Source organism: Melopsittacus undulatus, chromosome 1, assembly GCF_012275295.1.
Source record: "Melopsittacus undulatus isolate bMelUnd1 chromosome 1, bMelUnd1.mat.Z, whole genome shotgun sequence".
NCBI lineage: Eukaryota > Metazoa > Chordata > Aves > Psittaciformes > Psittaculidae > Melopsittacus > Melopsittacus undulatus.
The window spans coordinates 54,737,102-54,753,316 of NC_047527.1; the positions used below are offsets into that span (position 1 = coordinate 54,737,102).

The following is a 16,215-nucleotide window of genomic DNA, read 5'->3' on the forward strand; positions in this document are numbered from 1 at the left end:
GCCAAAGCTAGAAGTAATGAACTTAGTAAAATGGCCATACAGGATTCAGTGATAACAGTTGTTAATGGCAACGCACCTATAGTTTTTGCACCATGGCAGTTTGTGGAAATGCAATGTGCTTTTTAAAATTAGCATAAGTTTTTACACCTGTCTTGCACCATAGAAGCTTAATCCGTCGTGAAACCTCATTAGAGGCTGCACCACTGTATCCTGAGGCAGATGTGAAATTTGTGTGAGTCACTGATTTGCGATCTAGCTGAAGGAAACTGAGTCTACAATTCTTAAGAAAGAAGGCACCCATTCGGAATGCATTTACACTGCTCCTTTTGTATAAATCATTAGTGCTATAAACTATCCATTATTGTTAGGAGAAGAAATTTAACAATGCAAATAAAACAAAATACGGTGGCAGAGCAATTTTATGCTTGATTGTAATGTTTAATGGCATGTTCTCATAAAGCGATTTTCCCATGCTTCAGACCTATCGTGTCTGTGACTTACTTGATTTCTGATGAACATCCCCCATTTTATTCCTAGAGTTGTTTTCTCTAGAGCAATTTCTGTAATAGTGCTGCAGCATGGGGTTATCCAGGGTTAATTTCCCTTCTGATTACACATCCAGACAGCATGTGTGTAAATGCTGAAAGAGAAATGATAAGAAAAATGTAGGATAAAAGAAAACAAAGAAAATTCCTTTGTTTTGCTTGTAAATCCATTTTTCAGTATCTACATATTTCCCTTACTCACTTATAAATGTTAATGCTAGCTTATATTGGCATTGTAGTTCTTTAAAAGCATTGTTTTTCTGTCACAACTGACCTCAGATTTTTGCATTATGTGGATTCCTTTTCTCTCCCTCATCTCTTTGGATACTTTTCCCAGGTTCCCCTCTTCATCCTTTCCTTTCACGTACCAGGCAGCACCATCAGTAAGGCAGAGTTTCATATCTCTAAACTAGCTGATTATATTAACGTCAAAAATAACGTACAGCTCTTCACATTGTACTTGTATTTTTAGTATCTTATTGTAATCCTGGTTCTGCTTTCCCTTCTTATCTCTGTTCTGTTTCTTGCCCTTAGGTTTCTTTTTTAGACCAGGCTTGCTGGGTTTTTTTGTGATCTTGAAAGGTTTCTGCACTGTCCAGCTTTTTTAAGGTCTTCCACAAAACTTAGTCAGTAAACACTAAAGTATCTGGTAGTCTGTTAATCGGCAGTCAAGTGCCCATTGTTTTCTTTTCCTGGCTGCCAAGGAGTTTGTTGGCAATTGAGATTTATGGAGTGAATAATCCACCTGGCAGGAGACTCTCTGCAACTCCAGAGTGTTCCTTAGTGGAGGAATGTTCCTTTTTGTGTATAAAATACCACTAATAGCTTATTTAGCAACCTATATTTCTACAACAGGGCTTTCAGTTTTTTGTTGGAGGTGGATCTTGCATATGCATAGATTCTAGCACCCATGCTAATTCTGTCTCTCATTTAACTTTCATCTGTTCCTATGATAGGATAATGCATAATGTAATCTCTCAGCTTTTTAATGTGGTCCTTAGTGCATCTCTCCTAGCTCCTGTCTGAATGGGGTAAAAAAAAAATTAATAATGAGGTATGACTCATGCCTGTGCTTGATGGGAATTACCTGGAAACCACGGGGATCTTAGGTAGGGTAATCATGCTGCAACCACGGAGAGTCCAGTACCAGGTACTAATGGCAATTACTGCTTGGAGAATCCTGAGTGACAAAGGAATAATAAAAAACCTCAAATCATTATGATACTTTCTTGCCTTTTCTCTTAGTTAAATGGCTCATTTTTATAACCACTGATTAGATTTGAGCTCAGAATAAGCCAAAAGCTACGGAATATGATCAAAATGACAGATAGAAGGGGTTGCAGTGTTTTCAGTGCAGCTGATTTTGCTCACGAGTTTTTAATAGAACTAAATGGAGGATTGAATTAATCAATTATTAGAATAAGTGGAAGCCACTGTATAACAGTGTTCAGTGTAATGAGTACCTGCGTGAAATACTGGTTCTCAGCCACCCAGTTGCTTCATCCGTCTGGGGACATTTTCATAGTCTGAGTAGCCTGGGCTGATTATCACCCTCAGATTTACAGCTCCCTTTTCCTGCATGGAGTTTCTTATTCCTTATGCATCAGCAGTAGGAAATTCTGTACCTGTTTTTCAGCAGTGGCAGGGGAGCATAGAAGTTACCAGTAGCGTAATCTCCAGGGTAAACAAGGCCAGCGTATTATGCTCACTGTACCATTTAACCCCGCTGGAGGAGACAACTGTAAATTGCCTGTGTCGAGCCGGCATCTGAGGACTAATAGAACTGCAGTGGGGATAATTCATGAGTAGATTTTCCTACTTGCCAGTGTAAAGAGAGCTAGGGCTAGTCAGGTCTGAAGCAGTGATTACTTTTAAAATAGCATGTTATAATTCAGTGTCCCAGATTGAACCCTTCCTTCCAGCACAGGGAAACAAACCACTGCACACATGGCTAGCACATGGACCATGCAGGCTGTGCGACTAACTATACACATGAAAGACTGCTTTGCTTTTCCTAGGAAACAAGATTTGGAGGGAGCTTTTTAGTGGAGGATTCCAAACGGTGATTAAAGAGAAAAGAAAAAAAAGAGATATAAGTCAATTTCACAATCTTTTCTATTAATGCGGAGTGAAGAACAGCTTTAACAGGGAGTTAACTGAAACGCGGGCCTCCTCTGTGTTAAATCCCTCCACCAAACTTGCTTCTTTTGGGTTGTGTCACTAATCTCTCCACAATGTTCCCATCTGTTAATGGTTGTAGATTTGTGCCCATTTCAGATGGGTTTTTGGGCTGAAATTATGTGCATAGTTATCAACAGTGCAGGGAGGGGGAGACACCACCGCTGTCCAGGTTCACCACGCAAATGACCGCAAGGGGCTGACTGCAGGCAGGAGGAAACACCCCATTACTTCGCAGTTTCAAGACTGTGGTTTTTCTCTTCCTCTTCAGAGTAAGGACTGGCCAAGAGCCTACACACTGTCAGTAATGTCTTTAGAGAAGCAAAAAAGGGATTAAGTAGCAGAAATGAAAAACTCATACTGAGAAAGCAGCATCTGTCCAGTTTTGGTCATCAAAGCATGACTGTTTTCTTACGCTTAAGAAATTAACATCTTCAGTATTAGTAAAACAAAGAATCAAGGGGTTTATTCTTGCAGGTTCTAGAATGAGTTTTTGTTTTCCAGTCAAGACTGAGGAGACAGCTCAGTAAACACATCCTTTATAACATTTCACCTAAAGGTTACCAAGTTCAGTAAGCGCTTAGTTTTATCATTGATACACTAGGCTTGTAATGGCTTGTGGAGAAGTATTACGACTCAGTGTGCCAAAGCCTGCTTAGGGAGCTTCAACCCTATCTCCAGAGTAGCCAACCTGCTCAGACATCATGGTGGAACCTGCTGCTGCTAGGGGAATTTTAGAAGGAAGTCAGTCCCCCGTCCTTGTTGACTGAGCAACCTTTATGGCTATCTGGCACTTGCTGAATAGTTAGTTGTTCAGCCCCTAAAGGGCTTGATTCACAGTAAAAACTTGATGATAAATTCATAATAAATAGGTAATGAGCCAAATACTGTTCTGAGGATGTTTGTGAGGATGGCTGTGAGGTGCATCACTTATGGATTCAGTAGTCTGTAACCATTTTGCAGTCATTGTGCCTGCACTGGTACAATAATACTAAACAAATTTTGGTGGGTAGGGGAACAGTGGGCTAGACACGAGTAAAGCACATGATGTATCAATCTATATGCTAAATCCCCAGTCTTGCCAAAGCAGTTATTTTATGCTGTAGGTTAATGCTCTTCAGGAACTGGAAACACTGTAAACATCCAGGCTTCAACTGTAGGAGACCAAAGTAAAGGAGCAGTATTAATACTGATACATGAATTTTGTTTTGTTTTCTGCTTATAGTATTTAAACTACACTTACCTGAAACCAACTTCTCATTTTAAGGTTTGGGAATGATATATGTGAGTCATCTCATGATCTCCCCTCATGGCTGCCCCTTCTTTTCCATCATGATCCTCCCTCATGGCTGACCCTCATCTCCCGCCATGGTCTCCTCTCACAACTGCCCTTGACACCTCATGGCCACACCTCGTCTCCCCTCATGATATTCCTCATGGCCACCCCTTTGAGACTGGTCCATGGGGTTTGCAGGCCAGAAAGGTGTGGGGAGCAGTGGGTTCATGGTCAGCCCCATAGTGTGTCTGGAGGCTTCGACTGCTGTGGCTGTGACGTGTGATGGGGCTCCTCTGTAGCCTGGCTCCTCTGCCTTATGCAGCTCCCAAGACCTGCGTAAACGCAGACCAGAGGGTGAACTCTTTTCCTGCTCATGTAGACAAGCAGGTCTTACCTGGTGTTTTGGCAATGATACAGTAGTCCGGCTAAGAAACTAGGAATGGGAGGAGGGCTTGGCCATGCTTGTGAAGCTGGAATAGGAGGAACATCCAGGGAGTTGGTGGCCATGGTGCTAAATGAGGGATATGGCAGGGACTCTGGTGGGGCTGTGCTTCAGATCCGTGCTGCTGACCTCCCCTGTGGTTTTCTGACTGTAACTGAGGGTTCGATCCCTGTCCAACCACAGTCCAGAGCGGCTGGGGCAGGGGAAGACAGGCGCTGCTGGAGCCGGGGATTTTGCCAAGGGAACACACATGGGTCTGGAACCCAAGTCTCAAAACCCCCGATGTTATCCTCTCCCTTCCCCTCTGTGTTTATCTGTTACTGGAGGTTACAGGCGCGATTTCTTCCGGCGGTTATCGTTTCACAATATACCAGGACGCGTCTCTCCAGTACCTTACTCCCGCGGCTCTCCCCACAGCGCTGCACACAACAGCACTGCAGCCGTGCGGCCCGCGGGGGTTTCTCCTGTCGCTGGCTGTGTACCTGAGGCGCGGGCCGGCGGCAAGTTTCCTTGCCGGTGCCTCCCCAGGTGAGCGAGAACGGGACGGGCTCGGTCCGGGTGGTTACAAGCAACGGGAGACGCTTTGCTCCTCCCCGACCCTCACCCCAGCTCTCCGGCCGGGACCGGCGGCTGGGGCGGAGCGCGGACACGTGCTGGGGGGGGGGGGGGGGTGTGGTACTGGTGGGTGGGCGGTGCCGGAGGCGGTGGCGCAGGCGCGTCGGCCGGGTCAGGCGGAAGAGCTGGGGCGCCCCGAGCGCCCGCCGGGCCGGGCCGGGCTTAAAGAGCGGTGGGGCGGTGGCGCGGGTAAGCTACAGTATGCTCATTCCTCCGTACCTCGTTCGCTCCCTCCCTCCCTGCGGCTCTGACGGGCTGTCGTGGGGTTCTCCGTGTCCTTTTTTTTTTTTCTCTCGCCGTTTATTTCTTTTGATTATTTTTAATCATTAATCTCTCCCGGGCCGGGCGCGGCGGGACTCCGCCGTCAGCGGCGCGAAGGCGGCTCCCTTGTCTGTCCGTGCGCGCACACGCGGAGTGGGGGTGGAACGAGAGTAGCCGGTGCTAGCCCCGGTCCGGCCCTGCTCGGTCGCCCGCCCGCGGCATCCTCACAGCGCGCCGCCCGCTGCCGGCAGCACTTGGTAGTTGGTAGCGCCGGGGCTGGGCCCTGCGGTACGCTGGGGAGAGGGACGGGTGGACAGGCAGGAGGCTGACTTGTCTGTCTGCCTGTGAGTCAGTCAGCCCGGGCTGAGCGGGCGGCCGGAGAGCGGTGTTTCCCTCGCTGGATGGAGCTCGGGGCCGCCGGTGATGCGGTGCCCGCCGCTGGGGTTGGCGGAGCGGCCTGAGCCCCCCGTCCGCCGGAGGCGAGCATGTCTAGTGAGCGGCTTAACAGGACAGCGGTGACGGATGCGCGGTTAAAAGACCTGTTGTTGGAAAGAGGTACCCGCTCGTTCGTCCGGCGTGCCTGCGCGGTGGGGCTGCTGCCAACTCTGGCCCAGGGCTACCGGGGAGACACCCGGTAACTTATAGCCTAGCCCGTTGGAAGAGCGCTCCCTGTAGAGCAGCCTACCTGGTGCCCCGGGCGGGAGGGGAGTCCTGTCTGCTCGGGAGGGTTCGGGTGACGGTGAGGGCACTTTTGTGGCTGTTGGTAGAGTTATTAATCGTTTTTCTTTTTTTTTGTACTCCTCTGTGAAGGTGTTTTCATACAATATATATCTGTCTCTTTGGTTTTGTGCGTTTGCCATAAAAAATACTCTCCTGGGGATAGAAAGTGTTCTAAATGTTATTTCCTGAGTATGAAGAAACAGGTGTGGGTGTGACAGAGATACGGGGAGGTAAAAACGTACTTTCTCTTCCCAAAGTTCCCTCCTCCACCAGCCTCTTTCCCAGTTAATTTATAGGAAAAGTGGGGAGGAGATGCCTGGTAGGAAGGTGGTATCTAGGGCCCTTTGCACCCAGCAGCAGGGCAGGAGGTGAGCCGGCGGCCAGCGTGACCCCAGTCTGTGTCAGTAGCTGCCAGAGACTTCAGATTGCTCTGAGCAGTGCCAGTAAATAGAGGTTGTTGCTGCTCTTGTCTCTGCTTTTCCTGTTAATAACCTAATGAGTAGCAGGAGAGCTGGTCAGGGGGAAGGAGAGATTAAAAATTACTTTTCTTTCCCTGTGCCTTTTAGTGGGAAAATGTACTTGAACGTCTGTAGGGTGTTTTGTTGTTTAACTGGAAAATCCTCTGTGCTCACACCTATGTGCTATGGTTTTAATTTTCTTTGTAGCTGTGTTTTAGTGAAACGTTTCCAAGGGATTACCCCCTCCCAGGGGAATGCTCACACTCCAAGTCGCTTATTTCAAAAGGAGGAGAGGTACTGTCCCCTGCCACTGAAATGCTGGGGCCGTGATAAATTTAGAAGACTGCCCTTGGCAGATAGAGAAGTAACATGTCATTCCAGTGATCTCTGCATTCTAGGAAAGCCTAAATCAACATTGCTTGTTTAGCATGTTGCCCTTTAGCAACAGTCTCTCAATTTCCAGCCTAAAGTATTACATGGACTCTCCCCAAAAAAAGTTGTAGGTAAAAGAAGCCTTTTAGTGCACAGTAGCTGCAGAATGTTAATTGCAGCAGTTGTCAACTGTGTCAAGTCTGTATTCTATGCTTCTGAGCCAAGGAAAAATTACTTAAACTTGGCTTTGGTGGGTTTATTTTTTAATTATTTCTATGCTTTCTGCTTTTTGATCTATTGGTGTGGACATCGTTAGCTTCCAGTGATGCAAGAGAGAGAAGAAAAAAGAGGTATCACTGCACTGCATGTGGGGTTGATAGCAAAGGCAGGGCAAAGCACTGACTAATGGAATGTTTTGAAAATGCTGCTTAATGATGAGTGTATGGTACTTAACAGCAAAGAGAAAATGAATGATAGATGTATTTTTGCCCTTTACTTTCTCCTTAGCCTTAAAAAAGGTTTACTTTATTCCTGAGACAGTTGCAGAGCCTCAGTACTTAGTGGTGTTCCTGTGTTCACTGGTAACTTATGACAAGCAGCTGGACCTCTGCAACAGCCTCCAGTGGACATCTGCACACTGCAGTGCCCATAGCGTGAGGTTTTGTTCACAAGGGATCTTAGAATAATGGAACAGTCTTGTGTTTCTTTTAGTTCCACTGCAGGTCACTTTGGATTTTTATGTGTGAACAGCATTTTCCTAGCTCAGCTTCATAGCTGTGTTCATGTAAGTGTACTGCTGTTACATAGAAGGCTGAGGACGACTGCATCTGAAAGAGCTAAGGGGAGGGGGGAGCTTGTTTTCTCCAATGTTTGCTTTATCTCTTTATATTTTATCTTTCTTTCCTCATCTGCTTTTAAGAAACAAAGTTTAATACTGGCTCCCTTAGTTCCTGTTTCAGTGCCCAAAAGTAGTGACGTTCTTGGAAAGTGCTGAAACTGAGCAATTTGTGCTTCTGCTTTGCTTTTTCTACCAGCCTAGCAACCAAAGGTGACTTCCCATTTACTGGAGTTGTCTTTCAAGATGAGAGCATCCCCTATGAGCTATGCAGTTTCCATAGAAATATCAGCAACTGTGTAGCTCCAAAGGGCAATTTCTCCACTTACATAGCTCATGCTTGCTGCTCCTGTATAGCAGAAGGGGTGCAAGAGTGACTCATTTCTAAATATACTTAATATTTATGGTATAGGCAGGACTTCTGATAAGGTAATAGCCTCTGATGTTCATTGTAATTATATCTCTTGCAACAGCCATGGTCCAGGTTTCATTTTAACCATAGTTGAGGATATCTTGTTTAAAGTACCAGGTCTCTTCTAATTTTTACCTGAATGGGAATATCCTAGAAAAGATAATTTCACTCAAGTTGGAGAGAAGTGAGTTATTGAAAAAGACACTGCATGTAGATTCAGTAGGAAAAAACCTTGTGCTCCACTTGATTTAAGGAGCTTTCGTGCTGTTTAGCTGTTAAAAAAATTAAGGATAGTTTACTATATACAGTCTCCTGATTTCCTTCTGTATGGCCTCTGCTTTGAAGCACCTGGAGGCCTCTGGACTCTGTTGGCATTGCAGGTGGCTGTTAAATTAGAGTGAGTTTCATATGTGGTGTTCTTTGTTTTTTTGGATTTTTTTTTGTCATTCCTTCCTCTCCCCCCCCCCCCCCCCCCCCCCAAACTGTTGTATTATCCAGAAAGCTTTTCTGAAGTGTTTCTGCTGAAGAGTTTATTGTCTGTAAAGGCTGCAGAGAAGGATCATCAAGAAGAGTTCCTTAGTTGTCACCTGCAGCCAATGCAGCTGTTTATACTGACTGACCGGCACTGGCCAAAAATGAAACAATTTTCATATGTTTTAGAACAGTGTGCTTCACAAAACTTTGGGTAATGAACAGCAGTAGCATCTTGCTCCAGATCAGTCTTGAGGAAATACTGAGGGTTTTTCAAATGACTGCTTTGATGGGTAACATTCTGTGTGTGATTGACATTTTCTTTTTTTTCTTTGTTTTAGCTGAACTGGAGTTTGTTCAAATCATCATTATAATTGTGGTTATAACTGTTATGGTGGTAGTGATCATCTGCTTGTTGAACCATTACAAACTCTCGACACGCTCCTTTATCAACCGGCAGAGCCAAAGCAGAAGACAGGAAGAAACTTTGCATACGGTGAGTATGAGCTCTTAGTACCAAGCTCCTTCTCCTTGTGCTGTTATGGTCTGCAGCACAGCTTCCTGAGGAGCTCTGGTACAGGCAACTGTTGGCAAAACTTCTGATGTCACTTTTTAATACTTGCTATAGTTGGGTCATTTACTGAGGTTGTATTTTTCAGTAGGATAAAAAGACTCTGAAGTAAATTCAAGATACACTGTCTTATTTTTAGAGCTTTCCATGTTTTATGTAGCCTGTTTTCATTTTCTATTTGGAGGCTCATATGCAGCATCCTGTTTGCTGCTGTTGTAATTTGAAGGGGACTGGGGGGGGGATTAATGGCTATCACCTGAGGTATGAAGATCTGAAAGACTCATTGTGATTTTTTTATATACTTACTAATATCCTGTAGTTTTATTAGTGCCACTGTTTTGTGAAGCTACACTGTTTGCTAGATCCGAACTGGCTGAGTAAGGCCCAGAAAATACAGTGTTTTTTTTTCACTCAAACAGTAAGAAAATATTAGGAAAATGATCCCTCCAAGGATGTGGAGTGGTTAAGGTGTGTTGTTACAGAGCAAAGGCTTAAGACCAAATCTCAGTTGAAACTTAAACCTGTCTTCAGTCAACGTAACAGTAAATGGGCATGTGATTTGCCTTGTGAGTAACCCAGGAGTTTACTGGGTGGGATGTACTGCTCCCGTGTGAGGGTTAACCCCCAAGGGTGTCCCTGACTTTGGGACATACCTCCAAATCTGTGGGTGTTGCAGGGAGGTCCTTTTTTCTGATGTGCTTTTTTGATGTCCTTGAAGTGTGATGCCTTTGGCCTCTTTGCTGACAGTGATGGCCAAGGGGTCATTTGTGAGGGGAGGCTTTTGCTGCATTAAATTTGTGGCAACAGCTCTGGGTTCACAGCTTGATTTCATTTCACCATCAAAAAAATTGTTTGTAACTGAAAGGTGTGGGTCCCATAATGGCTTACACCAGTTGTAAATCCACACAATCTCACCTTTCTGTCACAGTCCTATGTTTCCTCCTCCTTTGTGCTCCTTGGGAAGTTGCTAAGATCATGATGTGAGGCCTTGGGGGCAATCTGGCTGAACACTAATCGCCTTTTTTTTCAGTTAGATTTCAGCCAGATCAGGGAGCAAAGTGCTGGGGCAGGGGAGGAAGTGCTGGCAGGGGAGGAGCCAGGGGTGCTGAGCCAGGGCTTAGACCCCTGGCAATTGGCAGCTCTCTCCTGAAAACCAGCTATAAAATGTGATGAATGTGGGGCTCCCAAAGCTGTCACTTAGCGCATCACCTGCACCCTCTTGCTGCAGTTGAGCAGCTCTTATGTCAGAGGCTGCACAGAGAGAAAATGAGCTCAAGGGTAGGTTGCCTCATTTCCTAGTGCTTTGGTAGTGCAGGAATTTTTAGCTCTAATTTGGTTACAGATGAAACTGGAACTTGTCAAACCTTAACCTTGTGGACTTCAGGGCTGGAAAAATTGCATAGATTAATTTGAATGTTGCTTTGAAATGGACACCGTAATTAAAGAACCACACTCCTGTCTGAAAAATGTTAGCTATAATTGGTACAAGTACCTAAAATGAAATAATTTGAGATAAAGGAAATGCATTTTCATTTTTGAATCTTCTAAAACTGCAGTAAGCTGTCAAATGTGTGAAGTAACCCATTATTTCCTTTGTATGGTTCATTAGTATTGTCTGTCATCAGACCAAGTGGTGCCTTTTCTCTTGGACACAGGGGAGGCAACATCATCTTCTTGTGAAGAACATGCAGTTTGGCAGTGGGGACGTAGGAGCTGCTTTACTGTCCAGAATTATTCTTTATTAATTTTTAAAACACTGACTCAGTTTCAGTTTGATGGTGTCATTGTAAGTAATGATAATCATAGCCATGTGAGCACTTCATGGAAATTGATTATTGGCTGGCAATAACTAGTTACTAATCCTTCCAAAAACTCTGATGTAGGTTTGTCATCAGAATTACTCATGTGGATTTCTGATAAACTGAAGCTGTTCTTAAAAGGTCATGTTTGTGGGGAACAGGACTTGAGAGGTTTCTGAGGTTAGATGTCAAATACATTTGAATTTTTCTTTGTCTCGGATGTTAAAGGAAATTCTGATAGAAACTGGTTGTGCGCTACTTGCAGTGCAGACCTTAAAAGCAGTGTGTGGTGCATGAGGGTAGAAAAACTAAAGCATTTGCTCTGTCATGTGAAACTGGAAAGGATCGGTCTGTTCTCACTGCCCATGGGGGCATGAGGCAAGTAGTGTGAGCAGTAAGGTTTGGGTTAGGTTATACACTTCAAAAATATATTTGTTTTAACCAGGCAGGCCTTGTTCTGTGTTAAAATGCAATCGATAAATGGGTTCTCTTCCAAGGCAATTTTCTTTATAAATGGTATATAGAGTCTGAAAACAGATTTAAATGTTTATTAACTACTAAGGTCTGAAGAAAAAATTCTGACTCAGGCCTTCTGCTGGAGGAGAAATAGTGAATGGAAATAGAGGAAATTCAACCATATTTCTTAAAGCAGTAAAGCAAATTAATTGACTGTTGGCTAGTTCCTGTAGTGAACTATGGAGTGAGCCCCCCTTCACGTAACTGGGGTAGCAGAAGTGTATCAAGATACAGAACAATGCCTTTCCTATTCAGATGGGCCTTTTTTTTGTCCTTTTGTTACCTTCAATTTTCCTTCAAGCCTGTCCTATTTCTAGATTATAAAGCCTTCCAACAGCTGAGCTCTGGCTGAATTACACAGATTTCTGGCCTCATAAAGACCAGCTATTGAATAGATGATATCTCTTATTCTGGTTCTTCTAGAAAGTGCAATATAAATGAACAGATAAATTAGCTACTGCCTTTATTGCCAACCTCACACCTGTAAAATGCATGGCTTCAGGCCTGCGAAATAATGAAATAAAAAGTATTTGTGTGTTCTTTGTCTGGGTCAACTTCCTTTATGTTAAACCCAACCAACTGATCAAAAAAAACCCCAGCCACCACCACCAACAAAAAAGCCTGGAAATTGAAACTCTTATTGTCTTCCAAGTCCAGAAATTTGGGTATTAGAAGATATCACTGCATTCACAAGTGTTAGGAACTTAATGAGCTTCTGGTGGCCCTAAATTCATTCCTTCTCACAACCCTGGAGGCTGCTGTCTGTCTTTTTCAGCTATAAAGTGGGTATTGAAGGAGTACCGAACACTTGGAATGCCCCAGGCTCACTCTTGGCAGCAAAGTCCGTGCCAGTTACCACACAGGATGCTCGCCTTCACCAGTCCCCGTCTCTCAGCACCAAAGGCAGCGTTGCTGGTAGGGCTAGTCAGCTTGCATTAGGACCTGCCTTGGTGGTGTCCATCTAGAATGCAAAGTTCTAGGAGCACAGCTCGAAAAATACTGCCCTGTTTCCTGGAACAGCTATTTCAGAATAAAAGGGTGTCAGAAAATACTCAAGAATATTGACAACTCCAGGGATTTGTTGGTGATTTCAAATGTTAGTCTTGCCTCTTGGCCTTTTAAATTATTCTCCACTGGTGTTGGCATTATTCCTTCTGTTCCCTGCTGGTATCCCTGGGCCACTTACTCTTATTTGCTACTGACATGTGCAGAAGAAAGAAAATCCCACTGGGAATGAGAACTCAGGGGCGAATATGAGTGCTGTAGACCACCCTGATTTGCCAAATCTCTCTTTGGTGCCAGACATTGATTGGCAAGAGCTGGATGTGCACTGTGTTCTCTTACTGTCTTCATGAGGGATATGGGCTTGCCTTTCCACAGGGAGTGCTGCCAGGAGGGACAGTGTGTGCTGTCTGCTGGTCTTTGAAGTCTACCACAATAAAGCCAGAGCATCTTTAATGAAGGCAGGATTGTCTAGGAAATCTAGAGTTAGGACTAGAAGCAAGGAATGCCAGCTTTGAGTGGCTCCTGACTCAGTGTGTCTCCTTGGGCAACTTGCTTCATCTCCAAACAAAGGAGGAAGCATAATAGTACTTATTTCCTTCACTGGGATGAAATTAAGATTACTTAAAGTGGTAAAGTGCTGTGAAGTTGAGGAAATAAAACTTTTAAAGCATTAAGTAAGAGAAATAATTGCTTTAAGTGTAGGGAGGTGCACTACATTGTGAGAAATTTGGCACTCTCCATAATTACATCTCTAATACTTCTTGTTACCCTATACTGCTGTGCCAGACACTGTAACCTTTCCTTCCCTTGGGGAAACACAGCTTTTAAAGGAAGGAGTGGTCCTGCTGAAACACTTGTCCTGTTGGGGACAGCACAATAGTTTGTTTGGCTGGGAAAATGTTGCATCTTCAGAGCTGTGGTGTTCTGTATCACCCGGGAAGAGGTAGGGAGGAATAAGCCCATGTGCCTTCCCAGAACATTTTTAGCAAGCCACTGTTTTAATGTGGTGTAAGGTACCACCTAGGGCCAAAATCAGAAACTACACTGCTATCTGAAACACTTCAAAAGAGGTGTGTATGTTTTTGTGTGTGCATATATATGCACATATGAAAAATAATAAACATCTGAGTATAATTGAAGGGAAGTGAGGGACCTTCTTAATCTTTCCAGTGCAATCTTTCCAGACGAAAACCTGATTTTTATTTCTCAGGAAATAAAATTTCAGGCAGAGTTCTAATTCTCAGAAACTTGGAAGTATATGAAAATTCGAGAATCTCCTTAAGAGTCAGTAAAAAAAAAAAGCTTGGATTATATGAGTTTGTTGTGGTTTAACCCCAGCCGGTAACTAGGCACCAAACTGCTGCTTGCTTCCAGCGGGATGGGGGAGAGATTCAGAATGTTGAAGTAAGAAAACTTGTATGTTGAGATAGACAGTTCAATAGGTAAAGCAAATCTGTGCATGCTAGCAAAGCAAGCCAAGGAAATAATTCATCACACCCCATGGTCAGGTAGGTGTTCAGCCATTCCCAGCAAGTTTGGGGACTGGGGACAAGCTGTGTCCTTCCCAGCCTGCTCACTAGTGGGGTGGTGCGAGGAGCAGAAAAGGCCTTGGCTCTGTGTAAGCACTGATGAAAACATCCCTGCATTATCAATGCTACTTCCAGCACAGATCCAGAATGTAGTCCAATGTTGGCTACTATGAAGAAAATTAACTCTTATCTCAGCCAAAACCACTATAGGAATGTTTTTCTTTATTACAGTTTGAGGAATTTTTATTACTGAGCATAAACTTTTACCTGTAACTTATCCCGAGTTAAAAATTCTTCTTCCTGCCTGTTGTCTGTCAATATGCTGATGATCAGCTGAGGTAGTTGGATGATACTGCATGCTTCAGGAAGCACTGTGTTTAAAAATGCTCTCAAAAAGTGATCTTTCTAAACTGTTTAATTCTAGAGGCTGTAAACCTTTGTAAATTACAAATTAGGCCAATTACATTAGGTTTATCCAGTCTTCTAAGCTCTAAATATTGAAGTAAATAATCACCATAAGGTAATTCACCATAAGATAATTAAGTAATCACCCACTTGGATTTATTAAGTGATGTTGTTATTTCAAAACCTAACAGCAAAATTAATTTCAAAGAACCATAGAATAGTTAGGATTGGAACGGACCTTAAGATCATCTAGTTCCAAACACCTCTCACTAAACTATGTCACCCAAGGCTCTGTCCAGTCTGGCCTTGAGCACTGCCAGGGATGGAGCATTCACAACTTCCTTGGGCAACCCATTCCAGTGCCTCACCACCCTCATAGTGAAGAATTTCTTCCCTATATCCAATCTAAACCTCTGCTGTTTAAGTTTCAACCCATTACCCCTTGTCCTATCACTACAGTCCCTAATGAATAGTCCCTCCCCAGCACATCCCTGTAGGCCCCCTTCAGATACTGGAAGGCTGCTATGAGGTCTCCATGCAGCCTTATCCAGGCTGAGCAGCCTCAGCTTTCTCAGTCTGTCTTCATAAGGGAGGTGCTCCAGTCCCCTGATCATCCTCGTGCCCTCCTCTGGACTTGTTCCAACAGTTCCATGTCCTTTTCATGTTGAGGACACCAGAACTGCTCACAATACTCCAAGTGAGGTCTTACGAGAGCAGAGTAGAGGGGCAGGATCACCTCCTTTGACTGGCTGGTCACGCACCTTTTGATGCAGCCCAGGATAGGGTTGGTTTTCTATAAATTATTGTGAAACCCAGCAGTGGAGAAGGTCAGCAAAAGACATAGCTAGATCCTTAAGATTTTTCATGCTTTGTAGGAGCTAGGATTTACCATGGAGATGATTTCTTTTTAATTCCCAAAACCTAACACTGTTAAAAATAAATACAGTATAGGGGATTAATGTATAAGCTTTCTCTTCCTGTTACTTTTAAGTAGTGAAGCTCACGTCTGAACACCTTTACCCTCTTTAAGAAGGGGTGAGTTGAAGCAGCTAGCTATTGAAAACCTCTAAGAAGCAGGTAAATTATATATTGTTCACAAAAAAAACCCCACAACAGATAAATTGCATTTCCTCATTTTTAACCTTGATGGCTCTTACCTGAGAACCACTTGCACAAATCCATGGATGTTAGGTGTGAGGCATCAAGCAGGACTGCCAGTGCTGGACTGGCTGGATGGGAAGTTCCTTTCAGCACAATGCCATCCAGTGGGGTTGCTGGGGCTGTGAGCTTGTGCCAGGCCTGGCAGCTGGTCAGTCATGGTACTGTTGCCTGTGTGTGGCTTCATCTTGCTCACTGGGTGAGAAGTGGGATGAGAAGTCACTGAGTGAAAAGAAGTTCAAGGTAGTATTTTGTCATTAGGCTGAGCTGCCTTAGTAATTTGAATAGTAAAAAGAGAGGAACAGTGTAAGGGAATGTGAATGCAAATGCTGTCAGTTCTTACCTGATTTTCACGGATCTGAGCACAGGGAAATATTTTAGCTGTCAGATGTAGGTCAGTAAGTAGAGGGACAAGGAGAGAGCAAGAAATAATTCTTTTCATCAGTATAAGTCAGTCCACATTGTTCATGGCAGTCCCAGCATGTTATTTCTTACATCTGGGGGAAGGGGAAGGGAATGGGTATATATCACTTCTGCAACATTGAGGTTTTCCCTTTCTTCTTCTCTAAACCCCTTACTATGACAACAAGAACAGTGGGGTAGATAGGCACCAACCCTTGTATCTATCCAGTGCATGTTTTTATTTG

The 16,215-nt window shown here is 44.1% G+C and overlaps 1 protein-coding gene across 4 annotated transcripts in view; it reads left to right on the forward strand.

Moving 5' to 3' along the window:
- LDLRAD4 (low density lipoprotein receptor class A domain containing 4) overlaps positions 1-16,215 on the forward strand; it is a 284,564-nt gene that overhangs the window by 263,610 nt on the left and 4,739 nt on the right. For 2 of the 4 annotated variants that reach the window (XM_034061144.1, XM_031052915.2), the window contains one exon: positions 8,927-9,081. In XM_034061144.1, coding sequence (XP_033917035.1) covers positions 8,927-9,081 — 155 coding nt within the window. Of the gene's footprint in view, positions 1-5,169; positions 5,246-5,364; positions 5,873-8,926; positions 9,082-16,215 lie in introns of those variants that run through there. The other 2 variants (XM_031052917.2, XM_031052916.2) reach the window with 2 other exon arrangements.